This window comes from Musca autumnalis, unplaced genomic scaffold, assembly GCF_047663935.1.
Source record: "Musca autumnalis isolate F117 unplaced genomic scaffold, ASM4766393v1 scaffold_1, whole genome shotgun sequence".
Lineage (NCBI taxonomy): Eukaryota > Metazoa > Arthropoda > Insecta > Diptera > Muscidae > Musca > Musca autumnalis.
In genome coordinates, this window is record NW_027411644.1 from 216045712 (window position 1) to 216065141 (window position 19430).

Genomic DNA, 19430 nt, shown 5'->3' on the forward strand with positions numbered 1-19430 from the left:
CTTTTTTCAAAATTAAGGCCCATTTAGTGGTCATAAAATTACAAAAAAAATTGTTGTGGATCCAAACTTCACGGCAAATCAAATGAGACTACAATCATACAGATTGGTGTTATAGTTTGGATGTTACAGCCAAAATAAGCACATATTTCGGTCAAAAAAATAATTTTTTGTTTAAAAAAATATTTTTCACATGCATTATGTAGTGGAAAATATTGTAAAAATTTATAGGAATACTTCCTTCATTTTGCTTAAATCTCCCAACAAAATAGACGGATTTTGCTTTATTGACATTCATATTAAAGCTTTCCCATTAGGGAAGCTAATTGGGTTGATGGGGATATATGTCAAAGCTTCTGACATGGAAATAGAGGTCAAATAACCCATTTTTATTTATATGCATTTTTAAATACGTGTAAATCGCGTAATTATCAAAATCAGTTTGTCCGCATGTGATTTTCATGTACAGTAATACCGTATCTTTTAATTTGAATATAGTTTTCGAAATTTAATTTGGTGGCTAAGATGTAGCATCGGCTGCATCTTAGTGCCTAAAAACCTATATAACGTCGCTAACTTGCGCAGAGTGCGTATGCTTTTTGTCCGCATCCGATTTCAGTGTCCACCATAAAAATCTACATAGATATATATCTATTTCAAGGCGGTCAACGAAGAACCGTGGATGTAGCATCACACACTATTTTTTGGGATAAAATGAATGTAGCTCCCTTATCAGTGAAGTTTTCAAATCTCTGTTTCCGCTAAAACAAAGATGCTGTATTAGTTGTTTCATTCCAAAAACAATTTTAGGTGATTTTTCTACTTTGGATTTTCTTGTAACTCGCGTTTTAGTGGATGGATTTTCACGGAGAATGATTTATTAGATCCGGAACGTAAAAAACTAAAATGTGCAATCAAGTACGAGGAAATCGAATGACAATTGTAAAAATTAGGCCCGAATAATATGATTTTTAGAAAAATATTCACACAAAATTTCGTCATTTCGATACATATTTCTGTGAAGCTGTGGAGGCTACATTCACGATATACGTATCAAAAAGCTCAGAATCGCAAGTACTATAATCCTATTAAAGCCTTTTTGAAAAATCTGTTTGCGGAACGCGACTAGAAGAAAATGTCAAAAACACTGTAAATTTGGCTTCAAAATGTCAGCGTCATTTATTGGTAGACGCTGATGAAATTTTGAAAAGTTATACATTAGTGAGATTATCCTTATTTAGTTGGCTTCTACTTTTACTTTGACAGGAAAATCGTGAGAAGTGTGGTTTACTCACAAATCGAGAGAAAACAAAAAAAGACACGTTGGCTTCAACCCATTTTTACCCATTTTCTAACATAAATATAGCCACAGCTTCCACGCAAATTAACTTTTGAGGCCAATATTTTTTGTCACGTCCAAAAACATTTCATTTTATCCATAAACATTTAATTTGTATAATATACAATCACAAGTCGCGTGTTCTAAAAGGGTAAACCTTGGCTTCAGCTATGTTAAATTTTCAAAAATATTGGTGATATATTGAACGGCTTCACCAAAAATCCACATGTCCTTTGAACGAAAAAGCGGAATTATTTATATCGTGACTTTTCATGCATTACACTGGTAACCCTGATCTCAAAAACAATTGTTTGCTGAAAACATGGCTAAGCCGTTGAAACTTTGTTGCTTATTCTCTTTTCTGTGTTGATCATGTGTGCTGCAAAATATGAGTATGCGTGTGCCTGGCTATTTTATTATAGCGACAAAATCGAATAGCATCAGCATCGCTTGCAATATGTTTGTGTAATTTGTTGCTACATGTTGCCGTTGTTCATTGATGCTACACATATTTCGAAGAAATTTTAGCAGGCAAAGCTGCAAATATTCGGTGCTTTTGCTAATATGGCGTTAGCATTTTAAACCCTGACGTGGCCAACAAGGTTTCTATATCTGTACCCCAAGTGCTGCCGGCCAGGGACTTGAGGACCTTGTTCCTACTTTTCAACTTGTCGCAGATAGCTGTGGCGTGTGCGCACGACGTGAATGTAGTGTCGAATGTGACCCCCAAAATTTTAGGGCAGTTTGTGGTCGGAATTCTGCTACCGTCGACCACGACATTCAACTCACGTCCAAACTGCGCTGTCCATGTGGTGAACAGAGTGGCTGTAGATTTTGTGGGGGAAATCTGCATATTCCTCGAATGGAAAAAGGTGGTAAGATTAAATAGTCGTTCAGTCTCTCACAGATGTCATCAGGATAGGTACCCGACGCCAGATCGGGATTGCCGATCGTGCAATCACCCGCATATGTCATGATCTCAATGCCGTCTGGAGGGGGTGGAATACTGGAGAGGTAGAGGTTAAACAGTTCCGGAGATATCACCCCACCCTGGGAAACTCCCTGTTTCACTCTACGGGGTTTGGACTCCTTATTCCTAAATTCCACGTACGACTGGCGTCCACACATATAGTTGACTATCCAACGTTTCAAGCTTGGCCGGAGGGTTGTCTGCTCAATGTCCTCAAACAGCTTGGAGTGCCTGACTGTATCAAAGGCTTTTGATAAGTCAAGCGCCACCATCACTGTTCTATCGCACGGCCGTCTCTGGTTGAGTCCTTTACAGATATATGTGGTAATGGCGTGCAGCGCTGTTGTCGTATTGTGCTGCTTACGGAATCCATGTTGATGATCGGCAACTTGATAGCTATTTCTGATACTGGGGAGGAGCAAGGCCTCAAGTGTCTTTGCTACGGGCGACAAAAGCGAAATCGGTCTGTACGATTCACTTTTGCTGGCATCCTTGCCTGGTTCCGAGTATTTCGAGTCCTTTATGTTTGGTATATGTCAATAATTTGGTATAGCCCCACATTACGGTACCTACAGATTTAAAAGCAAACTTGTAATAGAAAATCAATATTGCTCTTTTCCAGAACTTGCAATAAGCTACTATTTTTTACTACGCTAACATTTTTTTCCTTTATGTTATCGGAAAAATAGTAAAAATTAGTAGATTCTTGCAGTTCTGGAACAGACCATATATTTTATATTCGGCATAATTATTGTTTGGTTTTTTTCATGGCACAATTACAATTAGTTCTGCCATGGTTTTTTTTGGTTGAGTGGCTGACAGCACAGCTGACTGATATTTTCTTCCTTGTTTTGTTTTTATTTTCTTCTCTTTTCATTCCTGAGCTATCGATTCTTAGTGGTATCATGCCAACCGTTCATATATTAAAAAACTTTGTCTCTGAAGTGTAGTCTTCGATTTTTTTTTTGTAGGAACATACCATTTTTTTTTTTTTAAATTATAATGAAATCTGAATTCTTATAAAACACTTAATGAGTTCATATATTATGGTATTGTACAACTTTTCGCGCATTACAAGACTCTAAAATCCATTGTTTCAACATAAGTGTATTACATATTATTTATACCATTTGAAAATCAACCTTTATTTAAAAATTTTCAACAGCATGATTCCTTATTTTTTCACAATATTTTGCAAATTTCTAATGATTTCTTCATTAACTCCATAATTTCAAATCAACAACAACAACAACAACAACGCGCTATTATTGCATATTTATTGTCCGTAACGCTAAATTTTCGATAGATGATCGCCTCAAGATTTGTAACATGCTTGACATTGCCATTCCAAAGAATTTTCCTATACTTAAGTGTTGACGGAACTTGTGTTATTTATCAATTTGGTGTGAAAAAACAAGCCAACAGAATGATAAATCTCAAGTTTTTTGTTAAAACCCAAGCAGATGGATGAATTACCATTTTTCATTTGAATTTTAATGGCTGCTCGAGGATCGTTCTGAAATACAAATACAATGAACGATATACATTTTTTCTAGACAAAGTCTGTATTTTCTACGCTAACCCACTAAAATGGTTGGTGCGCACGATAACAAAAAAAAAAGGTGTGACTACCAAACATAGTTCAAGTCCCATAATGAACTATGTCGTCCTATTACTGCGCTCAATCCACCACTTCTTGGATCGGATATGTTTAAGTTTTACGGATATTATTAGAGTTGACTTTGATTGGATCTGCCAGTGAAATAATTAGGCCCACCAAAATGTAATAACTTTTGAAAATTAAGGACATTACGGGTATGTTCTGAGACACACTTCACCTCTCACTTCACGCCTCAAGCATTTTTTACCCAATTTACTCCCACTTTTTGCGAATTTCTTGGGGCAAAAATTCATTAGGGTATTTAAAAAGAGTTCACCCTAGTCCGTCCATAAAATACTCGAAAAATAAGCGTAAATGGGGTGAACAAAATGCTTGTAACGTGAAGTGAGAGGTGAAGTGTGTCTGTGTGTAACTCATGTTACTATACTTTGTACAGTCAGAGGCTGAGGGAACTTAGCTTTTGTGATGCCTTGCCCGATATGGATCTTCATGGAACTTGATATTAGTTTGGAAAAAAAATTTACGATGTGCACAGTTTTGGCCAAACGGATACTCAATTCGTAAGTAATCGTGTTCATCAGTCATTTGTGTTCAGACAACCCGTCATTTCCCTTGGATCAGACCATCTCCCCACAATTGTCTCCATTAGCAGACCACCCGACTTCACACGCAAGTTCGTCAATCATAAAAAACCTGATTGGCCGAGTTTCAGAGAGTTCACCAATCACCGATTCAGAGAATTGCCCAATCCTTCTGATGTTAGGGTAGCGGAAAGGACGTTCCGTACATCATCACTGCTGCAGCCGCTCGCCATATCCCTGCTGGTCGAATACCCGAAGTAAGACCAAATTTCCCAGCAGAGGCGACGGGATTAGCAAATGAGCGTGATGAGCTTCGTCGTATCAACCCCAATGACTCCAGAGTCAGGGAGCTGACACTGGAAGTTAACAAGCTGGTCGGCGAGCATAAGCGGAACAAATGGTTAAATCATCTGAAGAGCTGCAACATTGGAGCCGGTATAGGTGAATTGTGGGCAACGGTTAAGTCACTCTCGAACCCTGGAAGAAGGGAAGATAGGACCTCAGTCACGTTTGGCGACGTTACGTTGACTGACCCGAAGAGGTGCGCAAGTAATTTCAATCGACAGTTTGCCGAGCATCCCTAGAGTGACAGGGCGAAAAGAAGAGTATTACATCGCATCAGATCTCTTCCTGCCGAGTATGAACCACCACAATTTACAATGGATGATGTTGCCAATGCCATCAGGAACGCTAAATCATCCAAAGCGTTGGGCCCTGATGGAATCTCCATGGTAATGTTGAAGCAGCTGGATGAGCCGGGAGTCGAGTATCTCACCAAAGTCTTCAACTTGTCGCTAGCCACCCTCGTTGTTCCCGAAGTCTGGAAAATGGGCAGGGTGGTCGCACTACGGAAGCCAGGCAAGGATGCCAGCAAAAGTGAATCTTACAGACAGATTTCGCTTTTGTCGCCCTTAGCAAAGACCCATGAGGCCTTAGTCCTTCCCAGTATCAGAAATAGCTATCAAGTTGCCGATCATCAGCATGGATTCCGTAAGCAGCACAGCACGACAACAGCGCTGCACGCCATTACCACATATATCTGTAAAGGACTCAACCAGAGACGGCCGTGCGATAGAACAGTGATGGTGGCGCTTGACTTATCAAAAGCCTTTGATACAGTCAGGCACTCCACGCTGTTTGAGGACATTGAGCAGACAACCCTCCGGCCAAGCTTGAAACGTTGGATAATCAACTATATGTGTGGACGCCAGTCGTACGTGGAATTCAGGAATAAGAAGTCCAAACCCCGTAGAGTGAAACAGGGAGTTGCCCAAGGTGGGGTGATATCTCCGGAACTGTTTAACCTCTACCTCTCCTGTATTCCACACCCTCCAGACGGCATTGAGATCGTGACGTATGCGGATGATTGCACGATCCTGGCGTCGGGTACCTATCCTGATGACATCTGTGAGAGACTGAACAACTATTTAACCGATCTTGCCACCTTTTTCCATTCGAGGAATATGCAGATTTCCGCCACAAAATCTACAGCCACTCTGTTCACCACATGGACAGCGCAGTTTGGAAGAGAATTAAATGTCGTGGTCGACGGTAGCAGAATTCCGACCACAAACTGCCCCAACATCTTAGGGGTCACATTCGACACTACTTTCACGTCGTGCGCGCACGCCACAACTATCTGCGACAAGTTGAAAAGTAGGAACAAGGTCCTCAAGTCGGTCGGTCTGTGGTAAGCTATGCGGCTCCAGTCTGGTCCCCGAGATTGTGTGATTCGAACTGGAAAAAGATTCAAACATGCCAGAATGCCGCCCTGAGAACAGCGACAGGGTGCCTCCTCAAATCTTCAGTGGACCATCTACATGAGGAGGCAAAAATTCTTCCAGTGAAGCAACACAATGAGATGCTTTCGTTGCAGTACCTGCTTGGGTGTTATCGTGTGAGCCATCCCAATCACCATCTTGTGGGTAGGCCCGGCCCATTCAGGGAGATCAGGAAGGATATCCATGCTCTAGAGGGAGATGTCCAACGATACAGGAGAGAACCCCTAGATCAACAAGGATTGAATAGCATTCACACGGACGCAGTTGCCAAGGCCTTAAGCAATTATAGTGTGAATAAAGTACTCGGAGTACATCCTCCATCTATCGCAGCTGAGGAGCGTCAGCTGCCACGACAAACCAGAGTAGTTTTGGCTCAACTACGCTCGGGATATTGCAGTCGCCTAAATTCGTATTGGGCGGAAATCGATCGCACCGTGCAAGACATATGCCCAGTATGCGGCAAGGGCCCGCACGACACACAACACCTTTTTAACTGCCCCGCCAAACCTACCCATCTAACTCCAGTGGATCTGTGGCTACATCCCATCGAAGCAGCCACTTTTCTGGAACTGGAGATAGACCCAGAATATATACCATGAATATCGACGTCGCATGAACCACGAGCTGTATCTGCTATACAACGACATCAATATTGTTAAACGTATCGAGATGCAGCGATTGCGTTGGCTAGGCCATATCAAAAGAATGAGCGATGATGAACCCACTAAAAAGGCGTATGAATACATGCCACATGGCGGTGCACGCAGAATTGGCAGGCCAAGGAATAGATGGCGCAAACAAGTGGATGATGAGATGACAAGGCGCGGTATTCCAGAGAGCAAAGCAACAAATAGAGAGGAATGGAGATCTCTTCTTAGTTCGGCCTATAGAACAAATGTTCTGTAATGGGCCAGCTAAGTAAGTAAGTAAGGAGATAGACCCAGAGCCAGATTGAACAGAGGAGCGAACAAATAAACATAACAAAAACACTGTTACAACAACAACAACAACAGTCATTTGTGTGTTTATAGGTTTTGGATCATTATTTCAGAAAGTATGGGCTTGTTCCCGAAAAAAGTTTGCTAAGGGGACCGCGTGACAACCTGATAAAAAATAAGATCAAAACGATCCGAGACATGTCTTTAATCTACATCGGTGCACATTTTTTTGAAATTTTGTTTGTGAGGTACTGGAAGTAGTGGACCGAGTGAGATATTAAGAGTAACCATTTTTGAACCAAATCGTTTGATTCGTTTGAGATTTATATTGCACACCACTTAGGGGAAAAATTTTAAACTTTTGTGACGGAGGTAACCAAAGAAGTCGATCGATATAGCTCATATTCGAACTTAAACTAAGTTTGAACAGTCGATACAGAACTAAATTCGAAGAGTGACATTTATATAATGTCACAGTATATTAACCCGACGACATAAAGACTCCATAAGTTCCCATCTCTAGTCGTAGCTCTTTAAAACTCATATTAAAATTAGTATCAGATTCCTTTTTATGTATCTGTACCTATAAATTTATTCAGCTATTTAAGATCCACGTTTTCCGAATTTTTATTGATGCATGGCAATAATCTTTTCTTTGCCAATTTTTTCTTTAATAATTTTATTTTTTATTTTATTTATTTTATATTATTTCTTTTTTTTTCTTCATATTTTTCTGTAGAAAAGGATTTTTCAAAAGCTATTGAAATGTACACCAAAGCCATAGAATTAAACCCCAATAATGCTATTTACTATGCCAATCGTTCATTGGCCCACTTAAGGCAGGAAAGTTTTGGATTTGCTTTACAAGATGGTATTTCAGCTGTTAAAGCTGATCCAACATATCTTAAGGGCTATTATCGCCGAGCAGCAGCTCACATGTCTTTGGGTAAATTTAAACAAGCGCTTTCAGATTATGAATATGTGAGTATAGCGTACAATGAACACTACGGGGGTTATCATGAACGGCAATTCCCCTTGAATTTTTCCACTTTCTCCCTTAAGTTGCTACGGCGGAAAGACAAAATTCACGGTGAAATTTCATTCATGATAAAACCCTACATTATTACTACTTCCCTTTTCCTCGAACACCATTCTTATCACATTCTCTTTTTATTGGACATCATAATCATCATCGCCATCATCAACAATAGGTATCGAAATGCCGTCCCAATGATAAAGATGCAAAGCTAAAGTTTAGCGAATGTAATAAAATTGTTAAAATGCGGGCATTTGAGAGGGCCATAGCTGTTGATAAGCCCGAGAAAACATTAACAGAGATGTTTAGAGAATTTGAAAATATTGGTAAGTAGTTTTGTTAATTAATCTTACCCACAATAACACTTAACTACATTGTCTTGATTTCCATTCCCCCCCAGCAATTGAGGAAGATTATACGGGACCCATGCTCATAGATGGAAAAGTCACTTTACAATTTATGTTAGATTTAATGGAAAATTATAAACAGCAAAAGAAATTACATCGTAAATTTGCCTATAAGGTAAGGAAGAGATGATTTATAATTGGTCTGTTCCAGAACCTGTAAGAAGCTACTATTTTTACTACGATAACATTTTTTTCTTTATGTTATCGGAGAAAATAGTAAAAATTAGTAGATTCTTGTAGTTCGGGAACATACCAAATAGCTCTATTCCCAAACCTGCTAGAATTCATTATTTTTAAATTTTTGACAAATTTCAAAAAATAGTAGAACTTTGCAGGTTCGGTAACAGTGAATATAAGGCTCCCTTGTTTTGCATGATTTTGCCCAATTGTTCTTTTTTATGCTATCTAAAATCCATTATATTTTTCTTAACAGATTCTATGCGACATTGATGCCTATATGCGTACCCAAGATTCTATGGTTGATATTACTGTACCCGGCGATTCGAAATTCACAATTTGTGGTGATATCCATGGTCAATTCTATGATCTAATGAATATCTTTGAAATTAATGGTTTACCTTCGGAAACTAATCCGTATTTGTTTAATGGTGATTTTGTGGACAGAGGCTCATTTTCAGTGGAATGTATATTTACATTATTTGGATTTAAATTATTATATCCCAATCACTTTTATCTATCAAGAGGTAAGTGGGAAATTACATTCCTCATACTCTAACTTTCTAATAAATCAAAATGTTTTCTCATTCAATTTTAAGGTAATCACGAAAGTATAAACATGAATCAAATGTACGGCTTCACTGGTGAAGTCACAGCTAAATATACCAGTACCATGGCTGATATGTTTACTCAAGCATTTAACTGGCTGCCATTGTGCCATTGCATTAACAAAAAGATTCTGGTCATGCATGGTGGTCTCTTCTCATCCGACGATGTTTCATTGCAAGATTTAAGACGCATTGATCGTAATTGTCAACCACCTGAAGATGGTTTAATGTGTGAATTGCTGTGGTCCGATCCCCAACCAGGGGAGGGTAGAGGACCATCAAAACGCGGTGTTGGTATACAATTTGGTCCCGATGTAACAGAGGCTTTCTGCAAACGTAATAATTTAGATTATATTGTACGATCACATGAAGTGAAAAATATGGGTTATGAGGTGACACATGACGGCAAATGCATAACGGTATTTTCAGCACCCAATTATTGGTGAGATATTTGTTGAAATGGCAAATTCAATGATTTGTTCTTAATCTATTTATTTTTTGTGTACTTTTACAGTGATACAATGGGTAATATGGGTGCTTTCATAACCATTAAGGGCAATGATTTAACACCCAAATTCACGTCGTTCAAATCTGTGGTAAGTAAAAGAAATAAATATAATATCTCTTACTTATATGAAAAGCAAATAAGGGTTTTTAATTAAAACTGATTTTGGAGTTCATATTAAAACGATTTGTGCTGACACATTGAATTGTCAGATGATGATCAATAACCACAAAGAAAGACAAAGACAATACAAAACTTCATTATAAAATTACAATAACATAAAATTTGTTGTGATATACAAATAAGCTATATTTTTAATGATTTTATTATACGTTACACCTCTATTGTAGGTAGGTAGGGTATATCTAATAGTATATTGACTGCTTCACTCGGAGAGCTTTGGTCCACTGTGTTTATTGTGGATATATGATGACGAGAGAGTTTTTAATAATTTTGATTTGAAGATGAAGAAGAAAAAGTTTACGGAATATTGCAGCATTGTTGATCGATCGATGGTTTTTGTCTTAACCCTACAGTGACCCGTAATAAGTTCCGCAGGGATTTTTATAATCACATTCTTTAGACTAACGAGGGTGTATACACTTTCATACGGGCAAAACGTGCCTAATCAAAATAATGACATGTTTGGACGAAATTCATTTCAGGCAATTTGGAGCAATGGCCGTCCGTCTGTCTGCCTGGAGGGCACTATATCTTTCGAACAGATCAAACAATTTTATCCAAACTTAGTTTCAGTTCGAAGATGTGCCATATCGATCCACTCCATCGGGTACCTTCCCCACAAAAGTTCGAAACTTTTCTGTAAAATACCGCGCACGATAACTCACGAAGACAGTAACCGATTAAGTCCATACTTTGAACACAATCCCACGGCAGCGGGTTCTTTCGTACCGGATTGACCCGAAACAACACAAAACCAATGTTCCGGCCAGCAGCTGCCACCTCAGTGTGTACATTAGGGCTATAACCAAAAAAATACCACCACATAGCCGTGTAGAGCATGGAAAACTATTATGAAATACGGCGTCAATTTTTCTTTATCGCGAAAAAAGTTTCCGCACCAAATGCATTGAAGTTCAGTAATGCATTTTTTAATTTTAGCTGTTATGACAACATATTTGCTTTTAATTAAAATTTTTATTTTTTGTAATCTAATTTAAAATCATTATCAAAGCGTTCTGGACCAATTTGTTCTCAAATCGCGCCATTTCGGAGCATTTTATGAATTTTTGACACTATTGCAGTTTTTGCTTTTTCTTTATAAACTCGTGAATTTTATGTTTATATTTTTTGTACCTACCGGACAAAAGAATATGGGGTCATTTGCAACGAAGTCGCGAAAGTTACAGGCTGTTTTTGTTGACTTTGCCTGTGAGAATCGTATATGTTTTTTACAAAAATACAACACCAGTACCACGTGGGGAATTTTGTCCTAATAATGAAAACGCGTTTCTAAGATCGATTCGGTGAAAAAAGTTTCCGCGCCGACTGTAATTACTAAAACCCTTTTGATATTTTTTCTACTTATAATTTTAAATTTGCTTTGTTTGAATAAATATTCATAGAAAAAATACAATTCTCACAGGCAAAGTCATTAAAAACTGTCTGTAACTTTCGCGAATTTGTTGCAAATGACACCATATTCTCTTGTCCGATAGGTACAATAAATATAAACATAAAATTCACGAGTTTATAAAGAATAAACAAAAATTGCAATAGTGTCAAAAATGCATAAAATGCTCCGAAATGGCGCGATTTGAGAACAAATTGGTCCAGAACGCTTTGATAATGATTTTAAATTAGATTACAAAAAAATAAAAATTTTAATAAAAAGCAAATATGTTGTCATAACAGCTAAAATTAAAAAATGCATTACTGAACTTCAATGCATTTGGTGCGGAAACTTTTTTCGCGATAGAGAAAAAATTACACCTTTTTTCATAATAGTTTTTCATGCTCTGCACGGCTATGTGGTGGTATTTTTGATATTTGCAAAAAAGTGCAAAAAGTTATATCCCTAGTGTACATGTTCGTATTTGTTTTGTTTTTCTGTATTGGGAGCAGCATATCCCGGAATGCCTGCTTCGAATTCTATTGGTCCGAGCCGGGACGGAGGAAAACCCAGGACCAATATATCTCTGCTCAGTTTGTCACATCCGCATCTTCACCCACATCCAACCTTCGGTGAGATGCAATAGATGTCAGGAGTGGGTGCATCTAAGGGGTTGCTCTGGACTCGTCCACGTGAGGGACTACGACAGGGACTATGTTGCTGCATGCTGCGTGAACACAGTCCCCAGTGAGTCGTCGTCGGATATCGAGACTCCCTCGTCGTCTGATTACGAAACTCCCCCGCAGTCCCCTCGACAACAACCGCACACGCAGCCTTTAACACCAGCCGTTGTTGTCCCAATCCCCGAAAATGCAGCCTTTTTGCAATTGAATTGCAATGGACTCCGAGGTAAGAGCGAGGAGATAGTACATTTTATGAGTCGGCAGAACATTAAGGTCGCGGCGGTGCAGGAAACCAAGCTGAACAACAACCACAGCTTAGAGCATTGTAATGGTTACAATGTTCTGAGGAAAGATCGCACCAGAAGTGGGGTGGGGGATTGGCACCAGTCTGTCCAGTACAGACCTATCTCGCTTGAGCCTGTCTCTAATGAACCGTACATGGAATGTATGGGGGTAGCAGTCAGGTGTGGAGCTACCGAGATAGAGTTGCTGAATGTATACATCCCGCCGAGAAATAGCTGTATCCCTGATTTTAGGCCTGACATTAGCCCGCTCTTGCAAGGTCATAATCGTCTCGTCCTGGGGGATTTTAATGCGCATCATGAGATGTGGCATTCGGCCCTCGGAAACGACCAGAGAGGTACAGCGCTGGCTGAGCAGATTGATAGCTCTACGTTTTGAGTATTAGAGGAGTGTGTCACAGTTCGCCTGACATAACCATCGTGTCACCTGGTCTGACAAATGACGTTACCTGGCAACCCGTCATTTCCCTTGGATCAGACCATCTCCCCATAATTGTCTCCATTAGCAGAGCACCCGACTTCATATCCTCTGAACGCCGCACGTTCGTCAATCATAAAAAAGCTGATTGGCCGAGTTTCAGAGAGTTCACCAATCACCGCTTCTCTCTTGTCCCATCTGGGATGTTTGTGGAACAATTATTATTACCAATCACCGCTTCAGAGAATTGCCCAATCCTTCTGATGTTCGGGTAGCGGAAAGGACGTTCCGGGACATCATCACTGCTGCAGCCGCTCGTCATATCCCTGCTGGTCGAATACCCGAAGTAAGACCAAATTTCCAAGCAGAGGCGACGGGATTAGCAAATGATGAGCTTCGTAGTATCAACCCCAATGACCCCAGAGTCAGGAAGCTGACACTGGAAGTTAACAGGTTGGTCGGCGAGCATAAGCGGAACAAATGGTTAAATCATCTGAAGAGCTGCAACATTGGAGTCCGTATAGGTGAATTGTGGGCAACGGTTAAGTCACTCTCGAACCCTGGAAGAAGGGAAGATGGGACCTCAGTCACGATTGGCGACGTTACGTTGACTGACCCGAAGAGGTGTGCAAGTTACTTTAATCGACAGTTTGTCGAGCATCCCGAGAGTGACAGGGCGAAGACAAGAGTATTACGTCGCATCAGATCTCTTCCTGCCGAGGATGAACCACCACAATTTACAATGGATGATGTTGCCAATGCCATCAGGAACGCTAAATCATCCAAGCGTTGGGCCCTGATGTTGAAGCAGCTGGATGAGCCGGGAGTCGAGTATCTCACCAAAGTCTTCAACTTGTCGCTAGCCACCCTCGTTGTTCCCGAAGTCTGGAAAATGGGCAGGGTGGTCCCACTACGGAAGCCAGGCAAGGATGCCAGCAAAAGTGAATCGTACAGGCCGATTTCGCTTTTGTCGCCCTTAGCAAAGACCCATGAGGCCTTAGTCTTGCCCAGTATCAGAAATAGCTATCAAGTTGCCGATCATCAGCATGATTCCGTATGCAGCACAGCACGACAACATCGCTGCACGCCATTACCACATATATCTGTAAAGGACTCAAGACGGCCGTGCGATAGAACAGTGATGGTGGCGCTTGACTTATCAAAAGCCTTTGATACAGTCAGGCACTCCACGCTGTTTGAGGACATTGAGCAGACAACCCTCCGGCCAAGCTTGAAACGTTGGATAGTCAACTATATGTGTGGACGCCAGTCGTACGTGGAATTCAGGAATAACAATTCCAAACCCAGTAGAGTGAAACAGGGAGTTCCCCAAGGTGGGGTGATATCTCCGGAACTGTTTAACCTCTACCTCTCCTGTATTCCGCCCCCTCCAGACGGCATCGAGATCGTAAAGTATGCGGATGATTGCACGATCCTGGCGTCAGGTACCTATACTGATGACATCTGTGAGAGACTGAACAACTATTTAACCGATCTTACCACCTTTTTCCATTCGAGGAATATTCAGATTTCCCCCACAAAATCTACAGCCACTCTGTTCACCACATGGACAGCGCAGTTTGGACGTGAGTTGAATGTCGTGGTCGACGGTAGCAATTTCCGACCACAAACTGCCCTAAAATTTTGGGGGTCACATTCGACACTACATTCACGTCGTGCGCACACGCCACAGCTATCTGCGACAAGTTGAAAAGTAGGAACAAGGTCCTCAAGTCCCTGGCCGGCAGCACTTGGGGTGCAGATAAAGAAACCAGTCTGGTCCCTGAGATTGTGTGATTCGAACTGGAAAAAGATTCAAACTTGCCAGAATGCCGCCCTGAGAACAGCGACAGGGTGCCTCCTCAAATCTTCAGTGGACCATCTACATGAGGAGGCAAAAATTCTTCCTGTAAAGCAACACAATGAGATGCTTTCGTTGCAGTACCTGCTTGGATGTTATCGTGTGAGCCATCCCAATCACCATCTTGTGGGTAGGCCCGGCCCATTCAGGGAGATCAGGAAGGATATCCATGCTCTAGAGGGAGAGGTCCAACGATACAGGAGAGAACCCCTAGATCGACAAGCATATCAAGCAGGATTGAATAGCATTCACACGGACGCAGTTGCCAAGGCCTTCAGCAATTATAGTGTGAATAAAGTACTCGGAGTACATCCTCCATCTATCGCAGCTGAGGAGCGTCAGCTGCCACGACAAACCAGAGTAGTTTTGGCTCAACTACGCTCGGGATATTGCAGTCGCCTAAATTCGTATTGGGCGGAAATCGATCGCGCCGTGCAAGACATATGCCCAGTATGCGGTATGGGCCCGCACGACACACAACACCTTTTTAACTGCCCCGCCAAACCTACCCATCTAACTCCAGTGGATCTGTGGCTACATCCCATCGAAGCAGCCACTTTTCTGGAACTGGAAATAGACCCAGAGCCAGATTGAACAGACGAACGAACATATAAACATAACAAAAACACTGTTACAACAACAACAACTTTGAACATGCTTATATATCTACTAGACATAGATCAAGTTCGAATATGGACTATATATGTCAACTCATTCGGGTATCATCCACACAAAATTTCAGAAAAGTGCAATTTAAGACCTGCTCACGAATCGTTTTGGTTTTTGTTGTAACAAATTGTGTTCGCTGCCCACATTACAACGGGGCAAGTCCATACAACCAGCATGTGAACGGAGCAAACAAGTTTGATCCAATCTCAGGATAATATTTTGTCCAAATTTAGTTTAACTTCCAAAATGATCCATATCGGCCTTCTCCTTAGGGTACCTCCCCCACAAAAGTTCAACATTTTTGTTTAAGTGAAATGTATACCTTTGGAAATTTATACCGATGGCTACCCTTGTTGTCCTGTGGGCAAGTCCATGCTTCCTGACGTAAAGGTCCAAAAGCTGTAAGTTATACGGTGACCATGGTGGGAGCAATATCTATCGAAAAGAAATGACGCCCAAAATAAGATATACTCCAAAATGGACTATATCGATCCATTCCTTCTAGTAACTCGTCTACAACACTTTTGAGCTTTAATCCTAATCCACACTTTTGTCGTTCAAATGTCCAAAAAGGGACACAAAATCTGAAAACCTCTTAAATGCATTATTATTGGGGAAATAGATTTTGGTTGCGTAGCCGGTATTCGATTCTACATTGTCCATAGATGAAAATTTCAATTAAGGGGGGTTATCCCTAGTTGTGCAGACCAAAAAAACTAATTTTTCGTGATTTTTTTAATTAAAGTACCAATACTTTTATGTAGTTCTTTCATTCATCTGAAAGAGAACATCTTATACTAATTTTGGATTTTTTTTGGTGTTGGAAAATATTGCATAGTCTTGTGGTAAACGGCTACCTTCGGTGCCAACGAAAGCTCCTAAACAGATTTGCCGATTTTCGAAAATTATTTTGGGCGTTTTAAGAACCTATTCTGGTCTTGAAGCGAAAATTAAAATTTTCGAAAAACGAAAAATTTGAGAGATTTTTGTCAAAAAATCGGGGGAAAATCTGTCTCGCTTAAAGACAAGCTTTTTATGTATTTAAGAAGCTCACCAAGCCATATGAAGATCGGTCAATTCGTTTTCGAGCTATCGTTGGCACCGACTTCAAAAATGTCATTTCGAGAAAAACGCGTTTTAAATTTTTATGCTATATATATCTCAGCCAATTTTGCTCCGATCGACTGTATGTATTTTTTTGGTTTTTTTTTTTTTTTTTTTTTTTGAAAGTGATAAGTAGATGTAACCCCTTAACACAGGCAAAGCCGACTGTTACTTTTTTAATTGTTAAAATAGGGATCTCTAAGGAGGACACTTTGACTGACCCACCGACTATTTTTTGCTTATTTCAATAAAACAAGTAATCAATTGATAGCTTCAAGAACCCGCAAGAGTCTACTTTGGTTAAATTTTGGAAAAAAGAATTCTATTATAAATTTGTCGAAAATTAAGAAATAGTAGATTCTTGCAGGACCTGGAACGCAGTAAATATAAACTAATAAACTAAAATTTAAAAAAAAAATCACATTTTCCTTTCTTTACAGCCTCACCCTGATGTTAAACCCATGGCATATGCAAACAGACTAATGAGTTTATTGGCGTAGTCATTTTAGTCGTGTTGTTATCTTTTCTTCTCTATACTATATATGGATCTAATGTTTTTCTAAAACGGAACAATTTGTTAAACATATGCGCTAAAAGTAATTTTATACAAAAACAATAAAAAAAGAAAAACAAATCATGCAACCGCAGCAGCAGCAAGTCGAGAAAGGATGCAGCATCCTTTAAAATAACTTGTTTTCCCTCTCTCTCTCTATCCCTGTTCTCTCAACAACAGCCAGCAAGACAGACAACCACAGCGGCTACAGCAATTGGAGAGGCAAACATTAGATTGCTAACTTCTAGCCAAGCTTTACATTAAAACTAAGAACAAACAACAATCCCGTTAAAAAATGCATATTAAGTCATCCAATTTTGCAATCCATAAATGAAAAAAAAAATAATCAAAAATAAAAGAAAATTGTTTAAATATTTACAACTTGTTAATATTTTGTTTCTTATTCTTTTTCTTGTGGGGTTTGTTTGTTAACCTTTTTTCACTTTTAAAGAAAATCGAAACCAATATTTTATTTGATGCCATTTTTTGTAATTTATTTTTAATTATCTTTTTATAATTGTTTTAAATTAAAAAATATTTTTCAAAATAAAAAAACCAAAACCAACAAAATTGTAAACAATTTTCGTTTTTAATGAAAACAAAAACAATATTCTTTTATTTGGCTGTAAATATTAAATTCACTATTCAAAGCTAATCTATATTTTTACATATAAAAAGGACAACAACCTTTTCTCTGCCCCCTTCCCCAAATCCCCTTACAATCATGTCTCCACATCAGCAAAACAAAACTAAAAAAATAATAAAGAAAATTACTACCCCAGTTAAGGTATTATATACATACATATTTATATATGCAAATACACAACATATACGATGAACAATAAACAAAAAAGAACAACAACATCTAATATTTTTATCTTAAGAAACAAAAAAGACATTTATTAACACAAACAAAATGAAAAAAGAGAGATTTAGTCAATAAAAATAACAAACAAAAATATCTTCTAAAAGATCAGAACAAAAAAAATTAAATATTTTAATTTATAAATTATATATACCTACCTGCGTACATTCAAAAATATAAAACAAACAACTACAAACAGCAAATATAGAGCAATTACTAAGTGTAACAAAACGAAACGAATGTGTAACACATAACAAAAAACCAACAAAAAAAAACATCATCATCGTCATAAAAATTATAAATAATATGAGAGTAAATCCAAAAACAATGTGTATTTAATATTATAAATAAATAAACAACAACAACAATTTTTATGAAATGAAAAATTCACCACTTGTGTTTGATTTGGAGGAAAGGAGCTTCCATAGAATTTTTCTGAAAGGGTGTTTCTATAGAACCATTCTGAAAGAAAGGGAGCTTCTATAGACACTTTCTAAAAGAAAGGGTGCTTTTATGGATCCCTTCTGAAAGAAAGTGTGCTTCTATAGAAAACCCTTTCTGAAAAAGGTGCTCCTGTAGACCCTTTCTGAAAGAAAGGGTGCTTCTATAGACCCTTCCTGCAAGAAAGGGTGCTTCTATAGACCCTTCCTGCAAGAAAGGGCGCTTCAATGGACCCTTTCTGAAAGAAAGTGTGCTTCTATAGCTCCTTCTGAAAAAATCTGCTTTTATGGACCGTTTCTGGAAGAAAAGGTGTTTCTATAGACTCTTTCTGAAAAAAGGGTGCTTTTATGGACCCTTTCTGAAGGGAAAGGTGCCTCTATAGACCCTTTCTGAAAAAGGGTGCTTCTGTAGAAACTTTCTGAAAAAGGGTGCTTCTGTAGACCCTTTCTGAAAGAATGGATGCTTTTATAGCTCCTTCTGAAAGAAAGGGTGCTTCTATAGTCCCTTACTGAAAGAAAGGGTGCTTCTATAGTCCCTTTCTGAAAGAAAGGGTGCTTCTATAGTCCCTTTCTGAAAGAATGGGTGCTCCTATAGACCCTTTCTGAAGATTTTATGAACCCTTTCTGAAAGAAAAGGTGCTTCTATAGACCCTTTCTGAAAGAATGGGTGCTCCTATAGACCCTTTCTGAAGATTTTATGAACCCTTTCTGAAAGAAAAGGTGCTTCTATAGACCCTTTCTGAAAGAATGGGTGCTCCTATAGACCCTTTCTGAAGATTTTATGAACCCTTTCTGAAAGAAAAGGTGCTTCTATAGACTCTTTCTGAAAGAATGGGTGCTTCTATAGTTCCTTCTGAAAAAGGGTGCTTTTATGAACCCTTTCTGAAAGAAAAGGCGATTCTATAGACCCATTCCGAAAGAAAGGGTGCTTCTATAGACCCTTCCTGCAAGAAAGGGCGCTTCTATAGACCCTTTCTGAAAGCAAGGGTGCTTTTATAGACC

General features: G+C 39.2%; 1 protein-coding gene across 1 annotated transcript in view; it reads left to right on the forward strand.

Moving 5' to 3' along the window:
* The window catches only part of PpD3 (protein phosphatase D3), a 28881-nt gene extending 10507 nt beyond the window's left edge, over window positions 1–18374 (forward strand). Inside the window, exons 3-9 of the mRNA XM_073960134.1 lie at window positions 7967–8208; window positions 8439–8589; window positions 8664–8785; window positions 9104–9374; window positions 9447–9897; window positions 9970–10051; window positions 17011–18374. Of these exons, the coding sequence (XP_073816235.1) occupies window positions 7967–8208; window positions 8439–8589; window positions 8664–8785; window positions 9104–9374; window positions 9447–9897; window positions 9970–10051; window positions 17011–17070 (1379 nt within the window). The 3' untranslated portion in view covers window positions 17071–18374. The remainder of the gene's footprint in view (window positions 1–7966; window positions 8209–8438; window positions 8590–8663; window positions 8786–9103; window positions 9375–9446; window positions 9898–9969; window positions 10052–17010) is intronic.
* The last annotated feature ends 1056 nt before the right edge of the window (window positions 18375–19430 follow it).